Genomic DNA, 25,435 nt, shown 5'->3' on the forward strand with positions numbered 1-25,435 from the left:
CACACTTGAGATAAAAGTCTCTGGAAAAGGCAAGATCACAGACCAATTGTACCCCATTCCATGTAGTATGAGAGCCATACTCTACACAGTCTATTCTATGGAGCTGCACTCCCCATCAGATAAAATCTTTGCAAGATGCTGCACACAAAGATGCCAGTACACATTCAAAAGATCATTATCTGCAAAAGATCTCTTCCTGCAATAGATCCATTCCTTCAAAATGCAGTCATAGTCTATGAGATCTGCAGATCATCATACACACCTTGTTTAGCAGGCAATCATCTGCAGATCATCTGCAGATCAGATCCACCAGGATGGATTTTCAGATGATTGCCAGATATGCAGATGAAGTCTGTTAAACAAGGTGTGTATGAGGATCTGCAGATCTCATAGACTATGAATGCATTTTGCAGGAATGGATCTATTGCAGGAAGAGATCTTTTGCAGATAATGATCTTTTGAATGTGTAAGGGCATCTTTGTGTGCAGCATCTTGCAAAGATTTTATCTGATGGGGAGTGCAGCTCCATAGAATAGACTGAGTAGAGTATGGCTCTCATACTACATGGAATGGGGTAAAATTGGTCTGTGATCTTGCCTTTTCCAGAGACTTTTATCTCAAGTGTGTATGCAGCATTAGAAAAGAGACACAAGCAATCATTAGCAATTGAGGTACAGACTGAACTGATCCAAGCCCGCTCTTCTCTCACCAAATTGCTTAACATAGAAACCCGCCGGAAGTGGTTTATGAGACAAATCTTTTATGAGTCAGGAAATAAAAGTGGCAGGCTACTGGCCAGGGCCTTACGTAAACAAACCATGATGAATAGGATAAAATGCATAGTTGCATCAGATAAGACTAAACACCATTCCAATGACAAGATTGCCGAGGAATTCAGACAATATTATAGCACCCTTTACAACTTAAAATCCGAAACTCCCCAAGGCCCAAACACACCAACTAGACAAACTATACTTAAAGAATTCTTATCTAAATATAGCCTTAAAAAGTTCACTCAAGAAGAAGCTAAAGACCTAGACGAACCAATTACTGAAGGGGAGTTTTACTGTGCCCTCAAATCCATGAAGCCAGGTAAATCCCCAGGCCCAGACGGCTTTACCATCCAATATTACAAATTGTTCAAGACCATACTCGCTCCAAGATTTGTTTCTGCCTTCAATTCTTTAAGCCCCACAAAACTACCATCACCTCAATTCCTTGAGGCTCATATTTCAGTCATCCCCAAAGAAGGAAAGGACCCCTGTCAGTGCCCAAGTTACAGTCCAATTTCGCTTTTGAATTCAGATACTAAGCTCTTTGCGAAAATTATTGCAAACTGGCTAGCCCCTTTCCTGCCCATAGCAATCTCCCCAGACCAATCTGGCTTCATTCAGGGACGTGAGGGTAGAGATAACACCATGAAAGCAATAGGGCTTATATCACACATGCAAAAAAAATCGGTAAGAGGCATGATGCTTTCAACAGACGCAGAGAAAGCGTTTGATCGCATTTCTTGGGATTATATGTTTTCTGTATTACAAGATATGGGATTACAACAAAATCTTTTATTTTGGATCCAAACACTTTATAATGATCCCACTGCAAGGGTAAAGGTTAATGGGCTCTTATCACAACCATTTAAAATCACAAATGGCACAAGGCAGGGGTGTCCCCTTTCGCCTCTACTATTTATCCTCACTTTAGAACCCTTTTTAAACCAAATTCATGCGGATCAATCTATCAATGGGATCAAAGTTGGAAATCGAGTATTTAAAGTCGCTGCCTTTGCAGACGACCTGCTTTTTTTCATTAGTGACCCGGCAGTGACGATACCAAACCTGTTAAACAAATTTTCAGAGTTTGGAAGGCTATCCAATCTCAAAATTAGCAAAAATCTATTAACCCTTCGCACACTCACATGCAAATGTTCAAACAAATGCATTCACAGATTCACTCATCCAGGCACAACTGTTATCCCTACAGCTAAATTAAAAGCCAGGGTTTTAGTTCACAGAAGAATGCATTCTTATGCTTAGTCACCTATACTGCGCAGAAGTACCCAGGTAAACATAGGTGTCCTAACTCTGGCCCTGTAACATGCATAGTGCAGACATGCAAACACATTCATTGCATCAAACCTATCAATGGATTAGGAGCACACATCCTAACTTCCTCTCCTGGGAAAGACGGTGCATCTTACCAATCGCACAAGGGAGCTAACGTTATGTGTCCATGTGCACCATGCGCATACACCAGCATAAGCTGTGTTCATGCTGACAAACACATACAGGGGAAGGAGGGAGTGCACTGAATTAGACCCTAGCCACAGGGGTCAGTAGTGGAAATAGAAATACATATATCCAGGCACATCGCCTCTAGTTAGGACATTAAAAAAATTATTAGGGAAAGGGAGGTGCTGAAGGGGGTGTGGCTAGAAAACAGCAAAAATCTATTAACCCTTCGCACACTCACATGCAAATGTTCAAACAAATGCATTCACAGATTCACTCATCCAGGCACAACTGTTATCCCTACAGCTAAATTAAAAGCCAGGGTTTTAGTTCACAGAAGAATGCATTCTTATGCTTAGTCACCTATACTGCGCAGAAGTACCCAGGTAAACATAGGTGTCCTAACTCTGGCCCTGTAACATGTAAATGTCCTAACTAGAGGCGATGTGCCTGGATATATGTATTTCTATTTCCACTACTGACCCCTGTGGCTAGGGTCTAATTCAGTGCACTCCCTCCTTCCCCTGTATGTGTTTGTCAGCATGAACACAGCTTATGCTGGTGTATGCGCATGGTGCACATGGACACATAACGTTAGCTCCCTTGTGCGATTGGTAAGATGCACCGTCTTTCCCAGGAGAGGAAGTTAGGATGTGTGCTCCTAATCCATTGATAGGTTTGATGCAATGAATGTGTTTGCATGTCTGCACTATGCATGTTACAGGGCCAGAGTTAGGACACCTATGTTTACCTGGGTACTTCTGCGCAGTATAGGTGACTAAGCATAAGAATGCATTCTTCTGTGAACTAAAACCCTGGCTTTTAATTTAGCTGTAGGGATAACAGTTGTGCCTGGATGAGTGAATCTGTGAATGCATTTGTTTGAACATTTGCATGTGAGTGTGCGAAGGGTTAATAGATTTTTGCTGTTTTCTAGCCACACCCCCTTCAGCACCTCCCTTTCCCTAATAATTTTTTTAATGTCCTAACTAGAGGCGATGTGCCTGGATATATGTATTTCTATTTCCACTACTGACCCCTGTGGCTAGGGTCTAATTCAGTGCACTCCCTCCTTCCCCTGTATGTGTTTGTCAGCATGAACACAGCTTATGCTGGTGTATGCGCATGGTGCACATGGACACATAACGTTAGCTCCCTTGTGCGATTGGTAAGATGCACCGTCTTTCCCAGGAGAGGAAGTTAGGATGTGTGCTCCTAATCCATTGATAGGTTTGATGCAATGAATGTGTTTGCATGTCTGCACTATGCATGTTACAGGGCCAGAGTTAGGACACCTATGTTTACCTGGGTACTTCTGCGCAGTATAGGTGACTAAGCATAAGAATGCATTCTTCTGTGAACTAAAACCCTGGCTTTTAATTTAGCTGTAGGGATAACCGTTGTGCCTGGATGAGTGAATCTGTGAATGCATTTGTTTGAACATTTGCATGTGAGTGTGCGAAGGGTTAATAGATTTTTGCTGTTTTCTAGCCACACCCCCTTCAGCACCTCCCTTTCCCTAATAATTTTTTTAATGTCCTAACTAGAGGCGATGTGCCTGGATATATGTATTTCTATTTCCACTACTGACCCCTGTGGCTAGGGTCTAATTCAGTGCACTCCCTCCTTCCCCTGTATGTGTTTGTCAGCATGAACACAGCTTATGCTGGTGTATGCGCATGGTGCACATGGACACATAACGTTAGCTCCCTTGTGCGATTGGTAAGATGCACCGTCTTTCCCAGGAGAGGAAGTTAGGATGTGTGCTCCTAATCCATTGATAGGTTTGATGCAATGAATGTGTTTGCATGTCTGCACTATGCATGTTACAGGGCCAGAGTTAGGACACCTATGTTTACCTGGGTACTTCTGCGCAGTATAGGTGACTAAGCATAAGAATGCATTCTTCTGTGAACTAAAACCCTGGCTTTTAATTTAGCTGTAGGGATAACAGTTGTGCCTGGATGAGTGAATCTGTGAATGCATTTGTTTGAACATTTGCATGTGAGTGTGCGAAGGGTTAATAGATTTTTGCTGTTTTCTAGCCACACCCCCTTCAGCACCTCCCTTTCCCTAATAATTTTTTTAATGTCCTAACTAGAGGCGATGTGCCTGGATATATGTATTTCCAATCTCAAAATTAATTACTCAAAATCAGAAGCCCTAAACACAACTCTTCCTACCAACGAAGTTAACCATTATAAGACAATATTTCCTTTCAAATGGGCCACGGAAGCGATAAAATACCTGGGAGTTTTTATACCCAGAGATCTTAATCATATATTTCCTCTGAATTTCTCGGCAATCGTTGATGCACTTTCGAAAGACCTAGAAAGCTGGAGTACCAAACCACAGATCTCGTGGTTTGGGCGAATTGCCTCGGTCAAAATGAATTTACTACCCAGATTTGTTTACGTGTGCCAGACTCTGCCAATATCCCTGCCAAAATACTTCCTTGCAAAACTACAATCAAAGATTGGGGAATTTGTATGGGGTAAGAGAAAGCAACCGAGATTACGTCAGTCTATCCTATTTCTACCTAAACTAGCAGGAGGTGTTAGCCTACCTAACATACACAACTACTATTTAGCATCTGTATTATGTAGACTATTTGATTGGTGTGATAGCACTCAGCAAAAGCACTGGGTCTACATTGAACAGAACTCCATTCCAATCTCTCTAGCAGGCCTTCCCTGGATAGTTGATCCTCAAAACAAGGAGCTTGAATCTTCTAATCCTCTAGTTCACTCGACTGTTAAAGCAATGCGCTATCTTATTAAATTGAAAAGAGGCTCTTCTTTCTTAGGCCCAATGACACCCCTACAGAATAACCCACTTTTTCCACCGGGATATTATTCATCCTTCATTCCTGACTGGAAGGCTACTCCACTACTGCGACTAAAAGACCTTGTGACGGATGGAACTCTTAGGGCTGGTTCAGACGGGCGTTTTTGTGGCGTTTAACGCAGCGTTTCAGACGCAGCGTTTTTTGGGATCTACTGCCATCCCATGCAAGTGAATGGGAGCGTTTAGAGCTGGCTTTTGCAGGCTTTCATGAAAGCCTGGCAGTAGATCCCAGCGTTGCGTCTAGTCTCAAAAGCAACATGCTGCTTTCAGAGGCAGTAAACGCGAGGAAACAATAGCAAAGACCAGAACTGCTAGCCTTGAACGCTTTTCAAAAGCTTTCAAAAGCTAGCTTTTAAACACTGGCGTTTGAACGCAATGCCAAGCAAAAGCTCAGCAGACGCCCGTGTGAACCAGCCCTTAAGCAGATCAACACACTCCATGAAACAGTCTCATCTGGCAAATTTCCTAACTGGGCATATTTCCAAATACGTAGCTTTTTGAACTCCTCTGGTGTCAAGTCACAATCTCTTACAAAACTCTCTGACTTCGAAAAAAGACTCCTAGACAAAGGCCCACACTCCCATTCTATATCATGGCTGTATGACTGGCTTATCACTCCAACCTCCCAAATTACTCTCCCCTACCAGACTAAATGGGAAACCTCCTTAGGAACCCCACTCTTAGAAGAACAGTGGCAGAACATATGGACTCTAAACCATAAGGGATCCCTAAATGTTACCACACAAGAGCAAGGATATAAGATCCTTACACACTGATACAAGACTCCAGCCATCCTGTCCTAAATATACTCCAGGGGTACAAGACGTCTGTTGGAGATGTGGCTCTTCAGGAGCTAACTTATTCCATATTTTTTGGCAATGCCCAAGTCTTACAGACTTTTGGACGCAAGTTCATAAATGGACAGAGAAAATATCCTCTGAGAAAGTCCCAATGACCCCAGAATTTTTCCTACTCCACTCAGGCCCATTCCCGTTAAAAGATTACAAAAAATCTATCCTTTTACACTTAGTAAATGCTGCCCGTGCTACAATACCTTATCTCTGGAAACGACAAGATCCTCCCACGGTTACTCAGTGGCTACACAGACTAGATAAAATAGCACAAATGGAAGAAATAATCCTTTTATCACGAGACAGGACAGAGCAGTTCGCACTTACCTGGGCAGGATGGGAGCTGTTCAAATATTCAGATGACTATAAAACCCTGATGACATAGGACTCCTCTTGCTGTAGGTATTGAAGTATTATAGACATGTCGATGACCCAGACACCCTTCCCTCGTTCCCCCCCCCTTCTCTCCTCCCTTTCCCCATCTCTCCCCTTCCCACTTTAACCCTCTACTCCTCTAAGAGATAGAAGAAACTGATATAGCCTAATACTGCTTATTAAAACATATTAAAGAGAATAGCCTGGAACATTTGTATCTGAATAGATGTTGTAAACTTTTAAACTGGTTTTGATATGTGAAATTTGGTGTTTATACTACTCTTTGGTTCTGGATATTACATTGTGCTTCATGACTATTATTGTACTGAACAAAATCCTTTCAATAAAGCTTTAAATGTTAAAAAAAAAAAGTCTAAGCTTGATGGTTAATCTGTTTCCATACATTAAGTGATAATTTACATGTTATTCACAGTACTACTTTGGTGACCATAACCTTCCACGAGACAAGTTTTTAAAGCAACAGATGTGCCTGGATGATGGCTGGATCCCTCTGGAAACAATGATCAAGTTTAATCGGTAAGTGTCTTTCTAGTCTTGGTGATATTTCTCAGTGAAGCTTGTTGGGGTGTTTTTTTTTTTTTTTTTTTTTTAATATCATTAGAATATTACGTTCAGGAAGTGCTTCACTTTTTTTTTATTCTATCATTTCAGGCTTAGCAAACTGACCACAGATTTTGGAGTAATTTTGGCAGCGCTTAAAAAATCCAAGACTGGTTTGCTGGAAGTTGATGAAGAAAATAATAAAATTCGGAGGACTCCTAGCAAGCCCTTACCTGAAGTCACAGAGGAATACAAAAACTCCATCAAGAGCAGATCAGTGTACATTGTGAGTAGGCTTAAACACAACTGGGTGATGTGTAATGGTCAGGTACCCTATAGGTCAAATGTTATAAATAAAAGACACAGGGAGACACATTATACTTTACCCGGTCCTGTTATGATATATGGCACATCCACTTCCTCATGAGTTGTGTGTGCTGTGCAGCCAGCCAATCGCCATGCGGCTTTACTCCCCTCATGGTGATTGGCTGGCTGCACAGCTCATGCAACGGATTAGGAAGTGGAGGAGCTGTGTATTGTAAGATGACCCGGTATAATTACCCTCCGCTCTGCATTTATTATCTACAGACCAACCCGTCCTCCAAGCTGCCCTTCCACTGCAGCTGAGATGCACAACATGCAGGGACAGTCGGGGGGAGACCACCCGGAGGGCCCTGCAGAGGTCGGGGGCCCGGGGCAATTGCCCTCCTTTGCCTCTATAGCAGCGCTGGCCCTGTTGGCTCTCCTAGTGGACCACTGAATGGCAGTGTGGTAGTATCCCCTTCAGTAATCTACTCCACAGTGGCAGAAGCACATGCTGTGGTGAATATTTCTTCTTGGAAGCATGTTTATGTGCTAAGGCCACATTTTTCTTTCACAGAAAGGCTTTCAGACGGACACCACACTGGATGAAATAAAAGATTGGTTGGACAACAAGGGGCACATCGAGAACATTCAGATGAGGCGAACGCTTGAGAAGACCTTTAAGGTTTGCCCCAATAGATGATGCTCCAGATAAAATGTCAAACAAATGCAACTGTACTAACTTGAGTTTGATTTGCTTTTTTTTTTCCTCCTTCAGGGGTCGGTATTTTTGGTTTTTGAGACAGACGAAGATGCTAAGAAATTCCTGGAGAAGAGAGACCTTAAATTTAAAGATTCTGACATGATCATATTGTCAAAGTAAGCTTTTTCTCCTTCATCCATCTTTTTTGTCTATAGAATGCCAGAAATGGTGCTGAACTTATGTGGTTGTAAGAACTTCTAGTACTTTGCCTAGTTGTGTTTTTAAGGGACCTGCCATTCCCTATGCCCTTCTGCACTTCCTCTCCCCTCAGCTGGGTGTCCATGCCTATGGAATCCTTCAAATTTCACAACAAAATCTTATCTGTAAGGGGGAAAACAAATGTGTGCTTGAACCTCCTGTGGTAGGGACGAGACACACACACTATATATATATATATATATATATATATATATATATATATATATATATATATATATATATATATATATATATATATATATATATATATATATATATTATTATTATTATTATTATTATTATTATTATTATTATTATTATTATTATTATTATTATTATTATTATTATTATTATTATTATTATTATTATTATTATTATTATTATTATTATTATTATTATTATTATTATTATTTCCTCATCAGAAGCCTAGTAGTCAGCTGTAGGTTAGCCTGATCACCACATCAGCAGCTCTTTAAACATGGGTCTTTATTTACCGTATTTTTCAGACTATAAGACGCACCTAGGTTTAGAGGACAAATATTAAAGCAAAAAAATGTATACTAAACCTGGGTGCATCCATGGTGCAGGGGCATCTTGTGGGGCTTCCCCCTCCCTCCAAGCTGTCTCTATCAGTTACACTTCCCTACACTACACTCTAACCCCTGCTGCACCCCGCAGGTACAGTAACCCACACTGCCTACCAGCTGCACTAACCCCTGCTTCCTAAGTTAGAAAAACAAAATGACCCAGTGATCACAATGTGGGAAGACACCTGTATGAGTGCTGGTCGTAATGGAAAAATCTACGCTTACAGATCATTACGCGTAATTTTACGATATTACGGTTATGGCGTAGGAAATTATCTACGGTTCATCACTGTAATTACGCGTTAATTTACGCAGTTACGCGTAAGGATACCGTAATGTAGGCGCTTACGCTACGATGTTGCGCGTAGTGCCGTAATACCCATTAATGCGTACTTTTTGACACATACGGACGATGTGTAAGCAATAGCTGTCAATATATACTGAAGGGCGGGAGAAGATACTATTGGTTGCTTAGGATGTTGACTGATTGGCTACTCTTAGTAAGTCATCGTACAATTACGCATACCTAGCAATTACGGTAGACAGCATAATTACGATACTGCTTTATTGCTTACGCGTAAATTACGCGTAAGACCGTAAGTTACGTGTAATTTTGCATTGAATTATGATGCTTAATTACGGCCCAGCACTGACCTGTATGCCTCTTTTGATTCTGTATGCCGACTGTGCAGCAATACAGAGTTATGCACCACCCAGTATGCCTATGCTGATTATATTTTGCTGGTGATGACACTTTTATGTATAGCACATGATTCTGGGGCTCTATGTGTATACTGATGCCCGTTTATAGCCATGCACTGTAGTGTGTACATTCATCTAAGAAAGGAATCTGCAGCACTTCAAGAGGTAAACAAAGGGTTAAACAAACAGATCTCACCACATCTGCCCAGGCTGCTGTCCCCTCATAAATCATGCTCACAAGCCTGAAAGTTTCTAGCTAGTAAATCAAAGGAGGGAGCCGGGCACTGTCCAATCTTGAAGCTTTTATTGTAAGCAGCTAACACTAATTGTTCAGTGCTGCTTCTTTGACACGCAGTGAAGGGGGAGGGGCACCAGGCACAGGAGTGACCATCCTGACTTAAAACAGATCCTAGATGAAAAACGAACTAACAAGTAACTTGTCTATATATCTAAAGTTTAGATCAGGGGTCTCAAACTCGCGGGCCATTTGCGGCCCTCAATACAATATTTTGTGGCCCTCGCCAGCAAAAGCTTACTTACAGTTCGCTTCAGTGCTCCCAAGTAATCCGCTGCATCCCTGCCTCTAAACGAGGGCTGCAGAGCCCCCAAATCGCCCGGGGATCAATCCGTCGGCATTTCCTGGAAAGGGCAGAGCTTTCAGCTTCAGCTCTGCCCCTTCTGACGTCAATCGCGGCGCATCGCCGCCTCTGCCCGCCCCGCTCTGTGAAGAAAGAGTGAGAGGGGCGGGCAGAGGCGGCGATGCGCCGCGATTGACGTCAGGAGGGGCAGAGCTGAAGCTGAAAGCTCTGCCCCTTCCAGGAAATGCCGGCGGATTGCCCCCCGGGCGATTTGGGGGCTCTGCAGCCCTCGTTTTGCAGCCGGTTACTTGTAATGGGAGCACTGAAACGAACTAGAAGGTAAAATAGGCAAAATGGTTCGCTTCAGTGTGAATTTGATTTTGAAATAAAAATCAATGAAAGAGACGGGGGGGGGGGGGGGGGGGGAGCAGCTGATTGATTGATTCCCTTATGCGGCCCAGCCTCATCCTGACTTTGCCTCCTGCGGCCCCCAGGTAAATTGAGTTTGAGACCCCTGGTTTAGATAGTTCACACAGCAAGTCTAGCTGCAAACATCTTTAATAGAATATGATTATTTCTTCCTGTGATACAATGACAGCAGCCATGTTGTTTGTAAATATTACACAGAGGCAGGCTTATCTGCATCTTGAGCAAAAAAAACTAATCTCCCCTCTGCCTCTGAAATCTCTGGCTAGTAATACCTCTCCCTCCTCCTGCCCAGACTGAGCTCCCATGAGCCCTTGCTACTGTCTGAAAGTGCCTTTGTTCTCTGAAAACCTGTGGGCGTGGCTTGTTTAGTTTATAGGGAATTAGAGTATTAAAACAAAGAATTTGGCATGAGGAATGTCCTATAATCAATAGGAAAGAAACACAATTATGCAATGAGTAAAAGTTCATCTCGAATCCACTTTAAGAGTGTCAGACTTGCATCAAGATGCCCTACTTTCCTTCCTGCTCTAATGCCCCCAGGTGATAGCTGCTCTCAGAGGGATCTGATTATAATGCCAGTGACTATGTGGCTGCCAGGCACGCGTCCTGTCTCCATGGCAAAGCCCTGCTCTTCCACATTGGAGGATTGTTCTCTGATGGGAGTGACTCAGGAGTCTGTTCTTTAATCACACCCACTGCTGTTGTAAACGACTGGAATCTGTACCCATTGCAGCTCAGTCTGTCCACACGCCCCGCTCCCAGTGATGTACTGGCACACTGATTGGACTACTGTCCTAGCTAATCGCAGCAGTTCTGCAGCGTGCCTCTTCCTTTGTAACAGGGAAAGACTCGTTTGTCTGAAGCCATGACGTAGGGGTACACCTGGTGCAGGTCTGAAATGTAGCATTTGGACTATAAGACGCAGTGAACTCGCACTTTTTTAGAGGAGAAAAAGTGCGTCTTATAGTCCGAAAAATACGGTAAATCGTGCCTGACCTGAGGAAAAACTGCCTAAGGCAAGTATAGTTATGTTTACATTGGATCCACATACATGTGTGCACTGTCCACACCTCTTCCCCTTTCCCCCTTGTACCTGTAGCCACCCTTTATTTGAGAAAGGATCCCCCAAACCCCAGCAATCCTTGAGTGATAGTCATGGTAGTAAACTTGGCAAAAGCTATCAAAGTGCAAAAGAGTGCATTTTTACTTCCTGCGTTGTGCAGGTGTCTGACCCATGAGACAGTGGTGAATAGAAGTCTAGCAGAGGTTGAAAGATGGCATTTAGAGTGGGGAAACTTGCTTCAGGTTACATTCTTGCCTGTGGAGAGGAAAGGCTCTGGATGTGGCTTTTAGTCCTAAGGTTTTGGGTAGATGGGTCTTGCTGGATTAATCTAGCATAGTCATGATAATATGACCAGCGTTTAGTCGTGATCATGGTAGCATTTCAATATTTTTAATTTTTTTTTTTTTTTTTCTTCCAAGGGAGGAGTATTTTACAAAGAAGAATGAAGAGCGGAAGCAGAGGCTATCTGAAGCCAAAGCAAAGTCCAAACAGTAAGTATGCAAAGGTCAATCGGGTTTGAATTTCTCTCCAATCAACTTTTTTTTAGATGTACCTTTCAAATAAGCTCTGCCTCCTCCTTTTTTTTTTTTTTTTTTTTTTTCAAAGAGCAATTTTGGGGGAATAGGTGCTGCCAGAGGAACGGCATGGGGACAGATCAAGGTTCATGTAAAGGCCAGCTGTAATGAGAGAGAGATATGGAGGCTGCCATATTTATTTCCTATTAAGCAATACCAGTTACCTGGCTACCCTGCTGTTCCTCTGCTTCTAATACTTTTAGCCCTAGACCCTGAACAAGCATGCAGATCGGAGGTTTGACATTCTGGTCAGATCTGACAAGATTAGACTCATGCTTTTCTGGTGTGATTCAGACATTACTGCAGCCAAATAGATCAGCTTGAGGTTATGTATTGTATGTTCCTGCATATTAATAGGGCATGTGTATATGTATGCGCACATGTATGGGGGGGGGGGGACTTTCTTGCCAAGAAGAGGAATTTGAGCTTAATGTCCGTTCTGGAAACTCCTTGTACATGAAAACTGAAGGCTCTGTGAGGCCTGGGAGCCACTAGCAGCACTTTCCCAAGTGCTCGGGAATTGAAAAGCATCACATTAGCAACAGCTTTTCAAATCACAAGTGCTTAGACCCAGGCCTTAGATTGTAAACAGTCTTGTGCTACAGTGAGAGCAATTTATAATGAAAGTGGAGTTTCACTGCCAGCATTCCTTCTTACCGGTGTATATATATTTAATCTTTTCAGGGACAAGGCAGATGCCCAGAAGCACGCTGAGGATGCTGAAATGGTAGGCAAAGATTCTGGGATATAATATTTGTGAAAATCCTGTATTGGGCCCCCATCTGGTAGTGTGTGTGTGTGTGTTTGTTTTTAGAAAGACTACTAAAAACTGAAACACAGAAATACTTCTGCTTTAAAACTCGTTTTTTGTTTTTTTGTTTTTTTTCACATGAACAAGTATTTGCGCAGCTGAAGGCCTCGGACCTAAGCACTTGTGATTTGAAAACATCTTGCTAATGTAATGCTATGGGTGAGATTCCACTTGTGGGATGTGATTAGCATAGCATTACCTTGGCAAGCTCTTAGAAAAGTACCGCTAGTGTTGCCGGCTTAAAGGGAACCTTAACTGAACGGGGGGTAAAGAGTTTCACTTACCTGGGGCTATTACCAGCCCCCTGCAGCAATCCTGTGCCCTCGGCGCCGCTCTGGAATCCTCTGGTCCCCCGCTGTCACTTAGTTTCGTTTTTGACAACTCACCAGCCGCCATGCGTATTATTGGACGCATTCACCAATGCAATTAGCGCTATTGCGGACCGCTACGCGTACAGAAATACGCGTTGCCGCATATCTACGCGTGCGGAATGCAGCAACGCGTATTTTTGTACGCGTAGCGGTCCGCAATAGCGCCAATTGCATTGGTGAATGCGTCCAATAATACGCATGGCGGCCGGCGACTGGTGAGTCGTCAAAAACGAAACTAAGTGACAGCGGGGGACCAGAGGATTCCAGAGCGGCGCCGAGGGCACAGGACTGCTGCAGGGGGCTGGTAATCGCCCCAGGTAAGTGAAACTCTTTACCCCCCGTTCAGTTAAGGTTCCCTTTAAGGGCTTGTTCACACTGCAAGCGGGTTTGAAGTGCTAGTGATTTGAAAAGCTCTTTCTAATGTAATCACATCACATCACTCACATGAGAACATCTTACCGAGATCTTAAATTACTGGCGCTTATAAAAGCGCTTGCAGTGTGAATAAGCCCTAATGGTGGCCATACGTGGTACAATTTTTTTTTTTCCCAGAACGTCATTTCGGACAGCACCCCTGGATGAGACCTGTCTCCCTCCCCACCGTCGGCAGGAAACTGTTAAAAGAAAAATTTGCATAAGCAATAGGCAGCCACATATAAGATACTACACCTGCCACAGTACCTCCAGTTTAGTTTCCTGTCCCGGACGGGATGCATGGGAGAGGTCTCCAGGAGTGCCATCCATATCAGGCGGCAGGGGCAGCGTTTTCCAGGGCTCCAAGCAGCGCTGTTCAGTGAACAGTCGGAGCCCTGCAGCGTTGAGGAGGCTTCTCCATCGGAGGCAGCGACTTAATGCGCGCATGTGCGTGCATTGAAGAGTTCACTTCCGGTTGAACCGGAGGTAGTCACGCGCTGGCGTCCCGCGTGATCTGAAGTCTGAGCCGGGCGGCAGGGGCCGCAGCGGTGATTAGGAATCAGCATACAGCTGGTTCCTTAAAGAGAACCCGAGGTGTGTTTAAAGAATGTTATCTGCATACAGAGGCTGGATCTGCCTATACAGCCCAGCCTCTGTTGCTATCCCAAACCCCACTAAGGTCCCCCTGCACTCTGCAATCCCTGATAAATCACAGCCGTGCTGTGAGGCTGTGTTTACATCTGTAGTGTCAGTCTCAGCTGCTCCCCCGCCTCCTGCATAGCTCCGGTCCCTGCCCCTGTCCCTTCCCTCCAATCAGCAGGGAGGGAAGGGATGCAGGCGGGGACTGGAGTTCTGCAGGAGGCGGGGAGAGCAGCAGACTGACACTATAGAGATAAACACAGCCAGCTCTGACAAGCTGTTTGTCAGCAGCGCGGCTGTGATTTATGAGGGATTGCAGAGTGCAGGGGGACCTTAGGGGGGTTTGGGATAGCAACAGAGGCTGGGCTGTATAGGCAGATCCAGCCTCTGTATGCAGATAATATTCTTCAAACCCACCTCGGGTTCTCTTTAAGGTAAGAAGCTGATTAAGCATATTCTTAGCCGGCAGGGGCCGCATGCATAATTAGATCAGCTGCATCAAATCAGCAGCACAGGTATAAGTTTGTAGAGTCCATGATGCACTCTGGTTTGTGGCTGGGATCATGGAGGACGCCTCTGGGTCAGCTCCTGCACAATCTGCTAAATCTGCCCAGGATCCCTCTCTGGCAAGTAGATGTGGTTATGTTTCTTCTGCTTGGCTGGATGTATGTTATGTATAGGGGGATTTGTCTAATGGCTGGCTATCATTTATTATGTTTTATACCCTAAAAGACAAAAGACTGAGAAAGTTGAAAAGTCTGACAAATCTCTACTCAGTCCAGTCAGCATGGATTAGCAACTCTGTATTGTACAGAGAAGGTCCACAGACAGCAATAGGAAATTAAAGCTTCTGCTATTGCTTCGACTGCCTCAGCTGGTTCAGATAGGCCTGGGACTAGTAGTGCTATGGATTATCTGCCTGTTATAACTAATCCATCATCTCCTATGTTTGCACCTCCGACTATGCCTCCTACTTCTAAGAGACATAGGCCTGTATTCATAGAGCATTCCCGCATGCGGTAATGCCCAAAACAGCTGACTTTACCAACCATTTAGCAAAGTGTGCATTCATAGAACCTGTTTTCGCATAAAAAACTGACATTCCTAAACAGTGCGGGAAATTACCGCCTTCTGCGGAGATTATCACAACACCGCTGCAGTGAGAGCAGAACAAAAACTGCATCCCAGAATACACAGGCTGTGTTTTTTAACCCCTGGGGTACCTGTTTTCAGATAAATTTCACATCAGAAAGCCTGCATGTGTAACATTTCTTGAAGTTCTTCTAAGTTGTGGCAATTAAATAGATTGTCTAGAAGAGGTGTAGAAGAAGTGGTGTACACGTGAGAAGTGGAACGAAAATCATACATGATTCCAAACATGTTTTACAAATAACTGCAAAGTGGGTGTGCGTAATTATTCACCTCCCTGAGTCAATACTTTGTAGAACCACCTTTTGCTGCAATTACAGCTGCCAGTCTTTTAGGGTGTGTCTCTACCAGCTTTGCACATCTAGAGACTGAAATCCTTGCCCATTCTTCTTTGCAAAACAGCTCCAGCTCAGTCAGATTAGATGAACAGCGTTTGTGAACAGCCGTTTTCAGATCTTGCCACAGATTCTCGATTGGATTTAATCTGGACTTTGACTGGGCCATTCTAACACATGGATGTGTTTGTTTTAAACCATTCCATTGTTGCCCTGGCTTTATGTTTAGGGTAGTTGTCCTGCTGGAAGGTAAACCTCCGCCCCAGTCTCAAGTCTTTTGCAGACTCCAAGAGGTTTTCTTCCAAGATTGCCCTGTATTTGGCTCCATCCATCTTCCCATCAACTCTGACCAGCTTCCCTGTCCCTGCTGAAGAGAAGCACCCCCAGAGCATGATGCTTCCCCCACCATATTTGACAGTGGGGATGGTGTGTTCAGAGTGATGTGCAGTGTTAGTTTTCCGCCACACATAGTGTTTTGCATTTTGGCCAAAAAGTTCAATTTTTTGGTCTCATCTGACCGGAGCGCCATCTTCCACATGTTTACTGTGTCTCCCACATGGCTTGTGGCAAACTGCAAACGGGACTTCTTATGCTTTTCTGTTAATGGCTTTCTTCTTTCCACTCTTCCATAAAGGCCAACTTGCATGACTAATAGTTGTCCTATGGACAGATTCCCCCACCAGAGCTGTAGATCTCTGCAGCTCGTCCAGAGTCACCATAGGCCTCTTGACTGCATTTCTGATCAGTGCTCTCCTTGTTCGGCCTGTGAGTTTAGGTGGAAGGCCTTGTCTTGGTAGGTTTACAGTTGTGCTATACTCTTTCCATTTCTGACTGATCGCTTGAACAGTGCTCCGTGGGATGTTCAAGGCTTTGGAATTCTTTGTAGCCTAAGCCTGCTTTAAATTTGTCAACTTTATCCCTGACCTGTCTGGTGTGTTCTTTGGACTTCATGGTGGTGTTGCTCCCAATATTCTTTTAGACAACCTCAGAGGCCGTCACAGTGCAGCTGTATTTGTACTGACATTAGATTACACACGGGTGCACTCTTTTTAGTCATTAGCACTCATCAGGCAATGTCTATGGGCAACTGACTGCAATCAGACCAAAGGGGGCTGAATAATTACGCACACCCCACTTTGCAGTTATTTGTGTGTAAAAAAAAAAAAAAAAAAAGTTTGGAATAATGTGTGATTTTGGTTCCACTTCTCACATGCACACACTTTGTATTGGTCCTTTCACATGGAATTCCAATAAAATTGATTCAGTAATATGATAGAATGTGGAAAACTTTGTGGGCAATTGTGGGAGAAGTGTGGCCAGCCTGTTCTTTCCACAGCAACTGTAGTTTGCTCACAGGCAAATATCTTCAAACATCAGGGCAGATGTCAAAACCAGAGAAAGAAGCAATTGCTTTGCATGACCAATCAAAATTCTTGATATTTGCGCCTCCTCTTAACTCGCTCACTTATTTGCTATGTTTCCTCCAATGGCTTAGGTAAGTATTTTTCATGGTGTACTCGGTTGGAGAGACAAATCCTCTAGATTAGTATCTGATAGACCCAAGAGGATTTGGTGGTTCTTATTGATGTGTATCTGAAACTTGGCAGAAGTGGGTTGTTTTTTCCCTCACATGCCATTGGAATAAAGCAGCCTTTTACCATCTCTCCTGCAGAAATCCTTAGAAGAACAGACTGGCTGCCTGCTGAAATTTTCAGGAGACCTGGACAACATGACCTCCAGAGAAGATATCCATGCATTGTTTCAAGATCATGGGGAAATCAAGTGGATTGATTTTAGCAGGGGTTCAATGGAGGTATGTATAAGGTTTGCAAGCTTTACCATAACTAACTAACTTTCTTGTATAGGTTTGTTTTTGTTTTTTTTTCTCCCCCATTTGGGTAGATGGAGATGTCTGACTCAATGCTGATCTCTTGGACTGCTGCTTTTTACATGAATTTAAGGATTGCTGGGAGATTTGTAGTGAAAGCTGCATTGAGTAAATGCAGCGAAAATTTGTCTTCAATTAAAGTCCAACCTTAAGTGGAAACTAATAAAAATGTCATCTATCCTCCTACTCCCCAAAAAATGGCTTTTACATATTTCCTATTTTTTTATATTGTGATAAATGGTTGTTTTCCCCCTCAGCTCAAGTCTGTCCCGTCTCAGAGAGCTCAAATATTTGAACTGTTCACCTAAAATAAAATTACAAAATTGTATTCCCTGTGCTCAGAAGCCCAGTTCTCTGCCAGGAAAGTATTTTTTATAGCTGTAGTTCATTATCCGTGAGAGAAGCTATAGTCCAACTAGTTCACGACTGGAGAGAAAACTGTCAGTCGCATAGCTGAATATTAACTTTCAGGCAGGGAAAGAAGAAAAGGAACAGAGAATATTTACTTGTGTGCTAGGCACTGTACATACAGGTCTCTCATGTCACTGAAGGTTCATTTTAAGTTTGGAAAGCAACCAAATGCACTGATTTTGAATAACTACTTTTTTTGGCCCTTAGACCTGTTGCACAGTTTGGGGTTTGTTTCATACTCTATCTGGTCAAAATGATGTTTTATTTATTTTTTTCTTGCATTGTTGGAGAGATTAATCTTTAATAATTTTCAAATAACATAACCTACTGAGAACTTTCCAAATGTAGTCAGACTAACTCTGCCTGTCTGACCACATGGCGACTAGTCTTTAGATAATCAATGCAAGAGGAGAAAGACTGGCCCTAGGAGCACAAAATGCTTAAATTCTATTGGTTACCTTTTGGCATTAATCATCAGGATAACAGTGGGTGCAAAGGAGGTGGGCTTGTGTGTACTAAAGACTGATTAATGGACAGCCGTTTTCACATCTTAGCTTTTTTTTTTCTTTTTTTCTTCCTCCTCCAAAGGCCCAGTGAAAGATTAAGTGATGCCCATTATTCTGCACCTAAATGATCTTGGTAACTTTTTTTGCAGCATGTACTGAAGGACAGTGTAAGGTCTCCTTCACATGGACAGCTGTTGGCGGTGCATCATAGCCTTTGAGCTGTTCCTGTGGTTCTGCCGGATGCTTGCAAGCACTTGGTACTGGGTGTGGGGGAGGTGTCCGCTCTGTGGATGTACATCCAGATGCTGTAACAGGTGTTTTTTTTTTTTTTTGTAACAGTGTTGATGCTTGATATGTTCTGCAAACAATTTTTGATTCCTTCAAACTGCAGCCAAAGGGCGCTCTGTTGATCGGAGGCTGAACTACATGGCAAGCAAGTAGTTCAGACAGGCTTGTGAAACAGCCCTAAGATTACTACTTGAGAAAGTGTCACTTATAATTCTGCTTTGAACTAAGATGTGAATTGACTGATCTAAAATAGGATGCAATTTTCCCAGAACGTCATTGGACAGCACCCCTGGTGAGACTTGTCTCCCTCCCAATCGTGGACAGGAACTGCAAAAGAAAAGATTTGCATAACAAATTGGCAGCCATACATAAGCCACTATCTTACCACCAGTAACTCAGTTCAGTTTCCTGTCCCGGACGGGAATGCAGAGGAGAGGTCTCCAGGATGCTATCCATGACAGATGGTCGGGGGCAACGTCTTTCAGGGCTCCAGGCATGCTGTACAGTGTACAGTCGGAGCCCTGCAGCGTGGAGGAGGCTTCTCCGTATGAGGCAGCAGAGATATAGCGCAGGCGCGCTTTCAGACCAAGATACTTCCGGGTCAACCCGGAAGTTGTCACGCACGGCGTCCGGCGTGACTCTGATCGGGCGGCAGGGGCCGCGGAGGTGATTGCGAATCAGCATCAGCTGATTCGCTGAGGTAATTAGCAAATAGCGCGGCAGGGGCTGCGGAAATACGAGGTAATTATGCATATCTATTAAGCGGCAGGTGCCGCGACGGGGGACTATGCAAATAAATTATGCTAATGGGCTAGTCAGCTGAGCCCTATTGTTCATGTGGATTTAATCCTTTTCCCTGTCTCACTCTGGTGGTTTATGTGAGCATGGAGGACGCTTCTGGGTCAGCTCCTGCGCAGTCTGCCAGGCCAGCCCAAGATACCTCTCTGGCAAGTACATTGGAAATATAGATATGCAGTGTGTATATATATATATGTGTGTACTAGAGAGGGTGCTAATGGTTGGCTTATTATTATGTTTTATAGCCTGAAAAACATGAAAAGCCTGAAAAACATGATAAAACTGACAAGGGTCAGCATGCATCAAGTGGATCTAGCAAATCTGCGAAGAAATGTGCCATTTGCTCCACTCGCTTGTCATCCTCATCCTCTAAAAAGTTGTGCCAGGATTGCACAAATAAACTGGTTAAAGATGAATCCCCTGTCATATTTAAAGATCTGATGGGTTGGATGCGGGCGGAAATGTCTTCAGCAATCAAAGAAATTAAGGATTCTGCTATTTCTTCTCAAGCTGTAGCCCCCAACCCTGCTGATGTTCCTGGCCCTAGCAGTGACGCTGCTGTTATACCTATCAATACTGGGTCTTCTCCTACTCCGGCGGCACGTATTCCTGTGCAGGCTAGGAGAAGTAGGGAGAGTGATATAGAGGGCTCGGAACTCTCTGAGGGGGAAATATCTGCATTAGAAGAGATATCTGAGGGTGAAGAGATAGAAAAAGCTGAGAAATCACAGAAATTTGCTTTTTCCCCAGATTTAATGAAAGATCTCCTAACCTCCATGCATGAAACAATGGGTATTAGATCAGAGCAAAAACCCCTGACACCCCTGGATCAGATGTATGAAAGTTTGGCGGACCCCCAATCTAGATTCATTCCGGTCCATTCTACTCTTAAATCTATGATTAAGAAAGAATGGGAAAATCCTGAGAAAAGGGCCTTTTGGCCCAAATCTTTATCTAAGCGCTACCCTTTTGCCCCGGATGATCAGGCTTGTTGGGGTCCTCCGCCAAAGCTGGATCCTTCCTTTTCCAGGGTGTCAAGAAAATCAGACCTGTTGTTTGAAGACTTTGGTAACCTAAAAGATCCAATAGACAAAAAAATGGATAATGTTTTGCGTAGGGCTTGGGAGTCGGCTTCATTAACTTTCAAACCGGCTGTGGCATCAACAGCAGTTAGTCGTTCTCTGAAAACTTGGCTATCAGACCGGCAATTTAAGATTGCTAATGGAGTTTCTAGGGAAGAAATTCTGAATGACTTCCCAAAAATTACGAATGCCTCAAATTACATGGTTGATGCGGCAGATGATACAGTAAAGTTGGCAGCCCGAACCACGGCGCTAGTCAACTCGGCTAGAAGGGGAGTATGGGTTAAGACCTGGAATGGGGATACTTCCTCAAAATCTAAGCTTTGTGGTATCCCCTGTGAAGGTAATCTGCTGTTCGGTTCAAAGCTGGACGATACACTAGATCGTACGGCGGATAATAAGAAGAATTTCCCAAGGAAGCGCCCTTTTCAAAATAAGCGGCCATTTCGGGCCCCCGCCAAAAATGAAGCGGATAACAAATCTTCCAGGGGTAGAAGATGGGCCCCTTATAGACAACAAAGACCCCCCAATACCTCTACTAATACCAAAAAGACAAACAAGCAATGACGCCATCATTCCAGTGGGGGGGAGAGTCACCAACTATTTCGAAAAATGGCAACAACTCTTCAGCAATCAGTGGTTACTGAATATAATATTAGAAGGTTACAAAATAGAGTTCGAGCAGCCTCCCCCTCAAAATTTTGTCCTAACCCCTTGTCCAAAAGACCCATCTTTAAGAATAGCCCTTCAATCAGAAATAAGGTCACTTCTTCAGAAAAGGGTAATTCGCCAGGTTCCAGCATGCCAAAAAGAACAGGGATTCTACTCTCCAGTCTTCCTGGTGAGGAAACCTCAGGGAACCTATCGATTTATTCTAAATCTAAAGAAACTAAATCTGAGGGTCAAATACAGAAAGTTCAGGATGGACAATATCCGATCTGTAGTTCATCTTACAGAAAGACGACTTCTTGGCATCTCTAGACCTGAAGGATGCATATCTTCATCTGCCAATCCATTTGTCCTGCCAACAATACCTAAGGTTCGCCGTGTGGATGGAAGGAGAGGTAAGACATTTTCAGTTTAATGCCTTACCTTTCGGATTATCTTCAGCTCCATGGCTATTCACCAAGGTTATGTCTGAGGTACTAGCCCTTCTCAGGTTAAAACAGATTAATATTGTCGGTTACCTTGATGATTTTTTATTATGGGGGTCTTCTGAGAAATCCGTTTTTGATCAGATAACTACAACTTTGAGCTTCTTCCAGGATTTGGGTTGGTTGATTAATTGGGAAAAGTCTGCCCTAGTTCCTTTCCAATCCTTAGAGTTTTTGGGTTTCATTATTTCTACTAGAAAGGAAAAATTGTTGTTACCTGATAGGAAGATCAGTGCTATTATTGACAATGTTCTCTCGTTTCAGAAATTGAGAAGCATATCGCTAAGAAAGGCCATGGCACTTCTAGGTCTTCTAACTTCTTCCTTTCCGGCAATCCAGTGGGGGCAGTTCCATGCAAGATTCTTACAGATGTGGATACTAAAATCTTGGAACAGGTCTATGACGTCACTGGACAAGAAAATCGTCATTCCACAGAGTATAAAGGCTTCTCTGCTTTGGTGGAAACAGCTGGATCATCTATCTCCAGGTCGTCTGTGGAGTTTTCCTCATCAGAATACAATTACAACCGACGCCAGTTTATGGGGTTGGGGAGCCCACTTCAATTCTCAACCGGCCCAGGGAGCCTGGAGTATGACGATCAGTTCACAGTCATCAAACAACAGAGAACTGCAAGCAGTGTGGCAAGCTTTACTACATTTCGGGCCCCAAATCAAGAAGTCTCATGTGAGGATAAGGACAGACAATCAGAGTGTGGTGGCTTTCCTAAACAGACAAGGGGGTACGAGGAGTCAATCCTTATGGGAAAAGACGACGAGGATCCTATTTTGGTCAGAAAGGAATCTCTCATCCTTAACAGCGACACACTTAAAAGGAACCTCAAACCAACTGGCAGACTACCTCAGCAGGAAGAGGTTGGATGCGAACGAATGGTCATTAGATCAGGAAATATTCCAGCAGGTGACGTTACAATGGGGCTGCCCAAAAATAGACTTGTTTGCAAGGAAAGTGAATACGAAATGCCAACAATTTTGTGCCCTGTTTCCAGAAGATCTACCATGGAAAGTAGATGCCTTCTCGATCAATTGGGGGGAAGTAATGATGTATGCATTTCCTCCAGTTCCGTTGCTAGCACGAGTGATAAAGAAGATTATACAGGACAAGGCTCGAGTAATCTTAATAGCTCCACTGTGGCCAAAAAAACCATGGTTCACGTCACTGAGGGCACTAGCAGTAACAGATCCGATAATATTTCCTCCTCTCTCACACTTGCTATCTCAGGGTCCAGTATGGCATCCGAACTTACACATGCTTCACCTTTCAGCTTGGAACCTGAATGGGGCATCCTGAAGTCCAAAGGGTTTTCAGATGAACTATCAGAAACTTTGATACAGAGTAGAAAAAAAGTGACTCGAGAAATATACCAGAAAGCCTGGAGAATATTTAACGATTGGTGTAGGGAAAGATCCTTTAACAATTCATCTCTCAAATCCGTATTGGAATTTCTTCAGTGTGGATATAAGAAAGGTCTTAGTATCAGCACCCTGAAAGTACAGGTATCTGCTCTTAGTGTGTTTTTAGAAAAACGACTGGCAGAAGAAAATCTAATTGTACGTTTTTTTCAGGCTTTAAAGAGACTTAAGCCAGCAATTAAAACAAAAGTACCTGCTTGGGATTTAAACATTGTTTTACAGGGTTTGTGTGAGGCTCCGTTTGAGCCATTAGCGCAAATTTCGGAAAAATTTCTTACCTTAAAGACCATTTTCCTGCTGGCAATTACTTCAGCCAGGAGAATTGGTGAATTACAATCACTATCCATTAGAGAGCCTTATTGCACCATTTCAGAGGATAGAATAACATTACGTCCTGATGCAGCCTTTCTACCCAAGGTAGTTTCCTCTTTTCACAGAAATCAGGAGATCTTCCTACCCTCCTTTTGCGAGAATCCTAGTAATGAAAAGGAAAGGAGACTCCATTCCCTTGACGTAAGGAGATGTCTTATACACTACATGGAAAGAACAAGTTCCTGGAGGAAAACTGACGCAATGTTCACCCTTTTTGCTGGAAAACAAAGAGGCAACAAAGCTTCCAAAGCAACGCTGGCACGATGGATAAAACAGGCTATCACATCAGCATATCAGGTTCAAGGAAAGCATTTAATCTCTCCAATCAGAGCTCATTCTACAAGAGCAATATCAACCTCCTGGGCAGAGAGGGCAGGGGCATCTATAGAACAGATATGCAGAGCTGCTACCTGGTCAAGTCAGAACACTTTTGTGAAACATTATCGCCTAAACATCTCGGCTGCAGCAGACTTATCATTTGGAAGGAAGGTGCTGCAGGCAGTGGTCCCTCCCTAGATCCTATATCTTGTACATCGTCTCACCAGGGGTGCTGTCCAATGACGTTCTGGGAAAGACAACTTTACTTACGGTAACGTCTTTTCCAGTAGTCAGAAGGACAGCACCCCTGCAACCCGCCCTTCTTTTGGGTGGAATAATAATTATGTAAGTGAGCATCTATGCGGTCCGTGTCATCTATTGTATTAACTGAGTTACTGGTGGTAAGATAGTGGCTTATGTATGGCTGCCAATTTGTTATGCAAATCTTTTCTTTTGCAGTTCCTGTCCACGATTGGGAGGGAGACAAGTCTCACCAGGGGTGCTGTCCTTCTGACTACTGGAAAAGACGTTACCGTAAGTAAAGTTGTCTTTTTACATTTTTGTTTTTCACCTAAGGGAATTATACTGTTTAAAAGCAATGCCAAGGAAGCCCTGGAGAAGGCCAAAAAGGCAGCTAATGACAGCCTAAAGCTGAAGGAGAAAGAGGTAACCTGGGAGCTTCTGGAGGGTGATGTAGAGAAGGCTGCTCTGAAGAAAATGATGGAAAATCAGCAAGAGTGTTACAAGCGGAAAAGCAAAGGTTGGTGCCCTTCCTGGAACTGACTGGTCACTAGTAGGGAGGGTCATTGGTGATTCTGAGCCCAGGTTCATTTATGCAGTTTGGAATTGGTCCATTTCCAAGCTGCATAAATCTGCATCTGTTTGGAATTATAAGAATCTCATTGACTATTCCTATTTACTAGTTCATTATGCAGCATCCCCCCAAAACAGGATAGAGTTAATCTTGTAGAGCACACATACATTCCACACATGGGGACTGTAGTTAGTAACATCCCCTTTCATAAAAGTTCAACTTCCAACCACTGGCTGCCAGGACTAAAGGTTAACTGTGGCTAATGCAGCTGCATTATCCATGTGCAGTTGCTTTATCTGATGGGGATGTATGCTGAGGCATCCCTGGGAGGCGCTCTAGGAGCATCAGGATGCCGCAGCATCCACTGGAGTGGGGGGGAGGGAGGGAGAGGTACTTATCTCGGGTGGGGGAAAGCCTCTGGATCCTAATGAGGCTTCCCTCATCCTCCTAAGCCTTGGCAATCCAGCAGTAGCAGCCCTCAAACAGTACATGTCAATATTTGCTATTTGCATTCCTGTGCAGTAGTGGCTTTCCAACGTGCTCAGGTAGAAATGGCAGAGCTGGATTGAGTGCTCTACTGCACAGGTGACTT

At 43.6% G+C, this 25,435-nt stretch overlaps 1 protein-coding gene across 1 annotated transcript in view; it reads left to right on the forward strand.

Annotated features, from left to right (window-relative positions):
- SSB (small RNA binding exonuclease protection factor La) overlaps nt 1-25,435 on the forward strand; it is a 47,140-nt gene that overhangs the window by 18,670 nt on the left and 3,035 nt on the right. Inside the window, exons 3-10 of the mRNA XM_068245576.1 lie at nt 6,738-6,841; nt 6,977-7,151; nt 7,746-7,853; nt 7,947-8,047; nt 11,908-11,979; nt 12,748-12,790; nt 17,455-17,595; nt 24,606-24,789. Of these exons, the coding sequence (XP_068101677.1) occupies nt 6,738-6,841; nt 6,977-7,151; nt 7,746-7,853; nt 7,947-8,047; nt 11,908-11,979; nt 12,748-12,790; nt 17,455-17,595; nt 24,606-24,789 (928 nt within the window). The remainder of the gene's footprint in view (nt 1-6,737; nt 6,842-6,976; nt 7,152-7,745; nt 7,854-7,946; nt 8,048-11,907; nt 11,980-12,747; nt 12,791-17,454; nt 17,596-24,605; nt 24,790-25,435) is intronic.

Source organism: Hyperolius riggenbachi, chromosome 7 (assembly GCF_040937935.1).
Source record: "Hyperolius riggenbachi isolate aHypRig1 chromosome 7, aHypRig1.pri, whole genome shotgun sequence".
Classification (NCBI taxonomy): Eukaryota; Metazoa; Chordata; class Amphibia; order Anura; family Hyperoliidae; genus Hyperolius; species Hyperolius riggenbachi.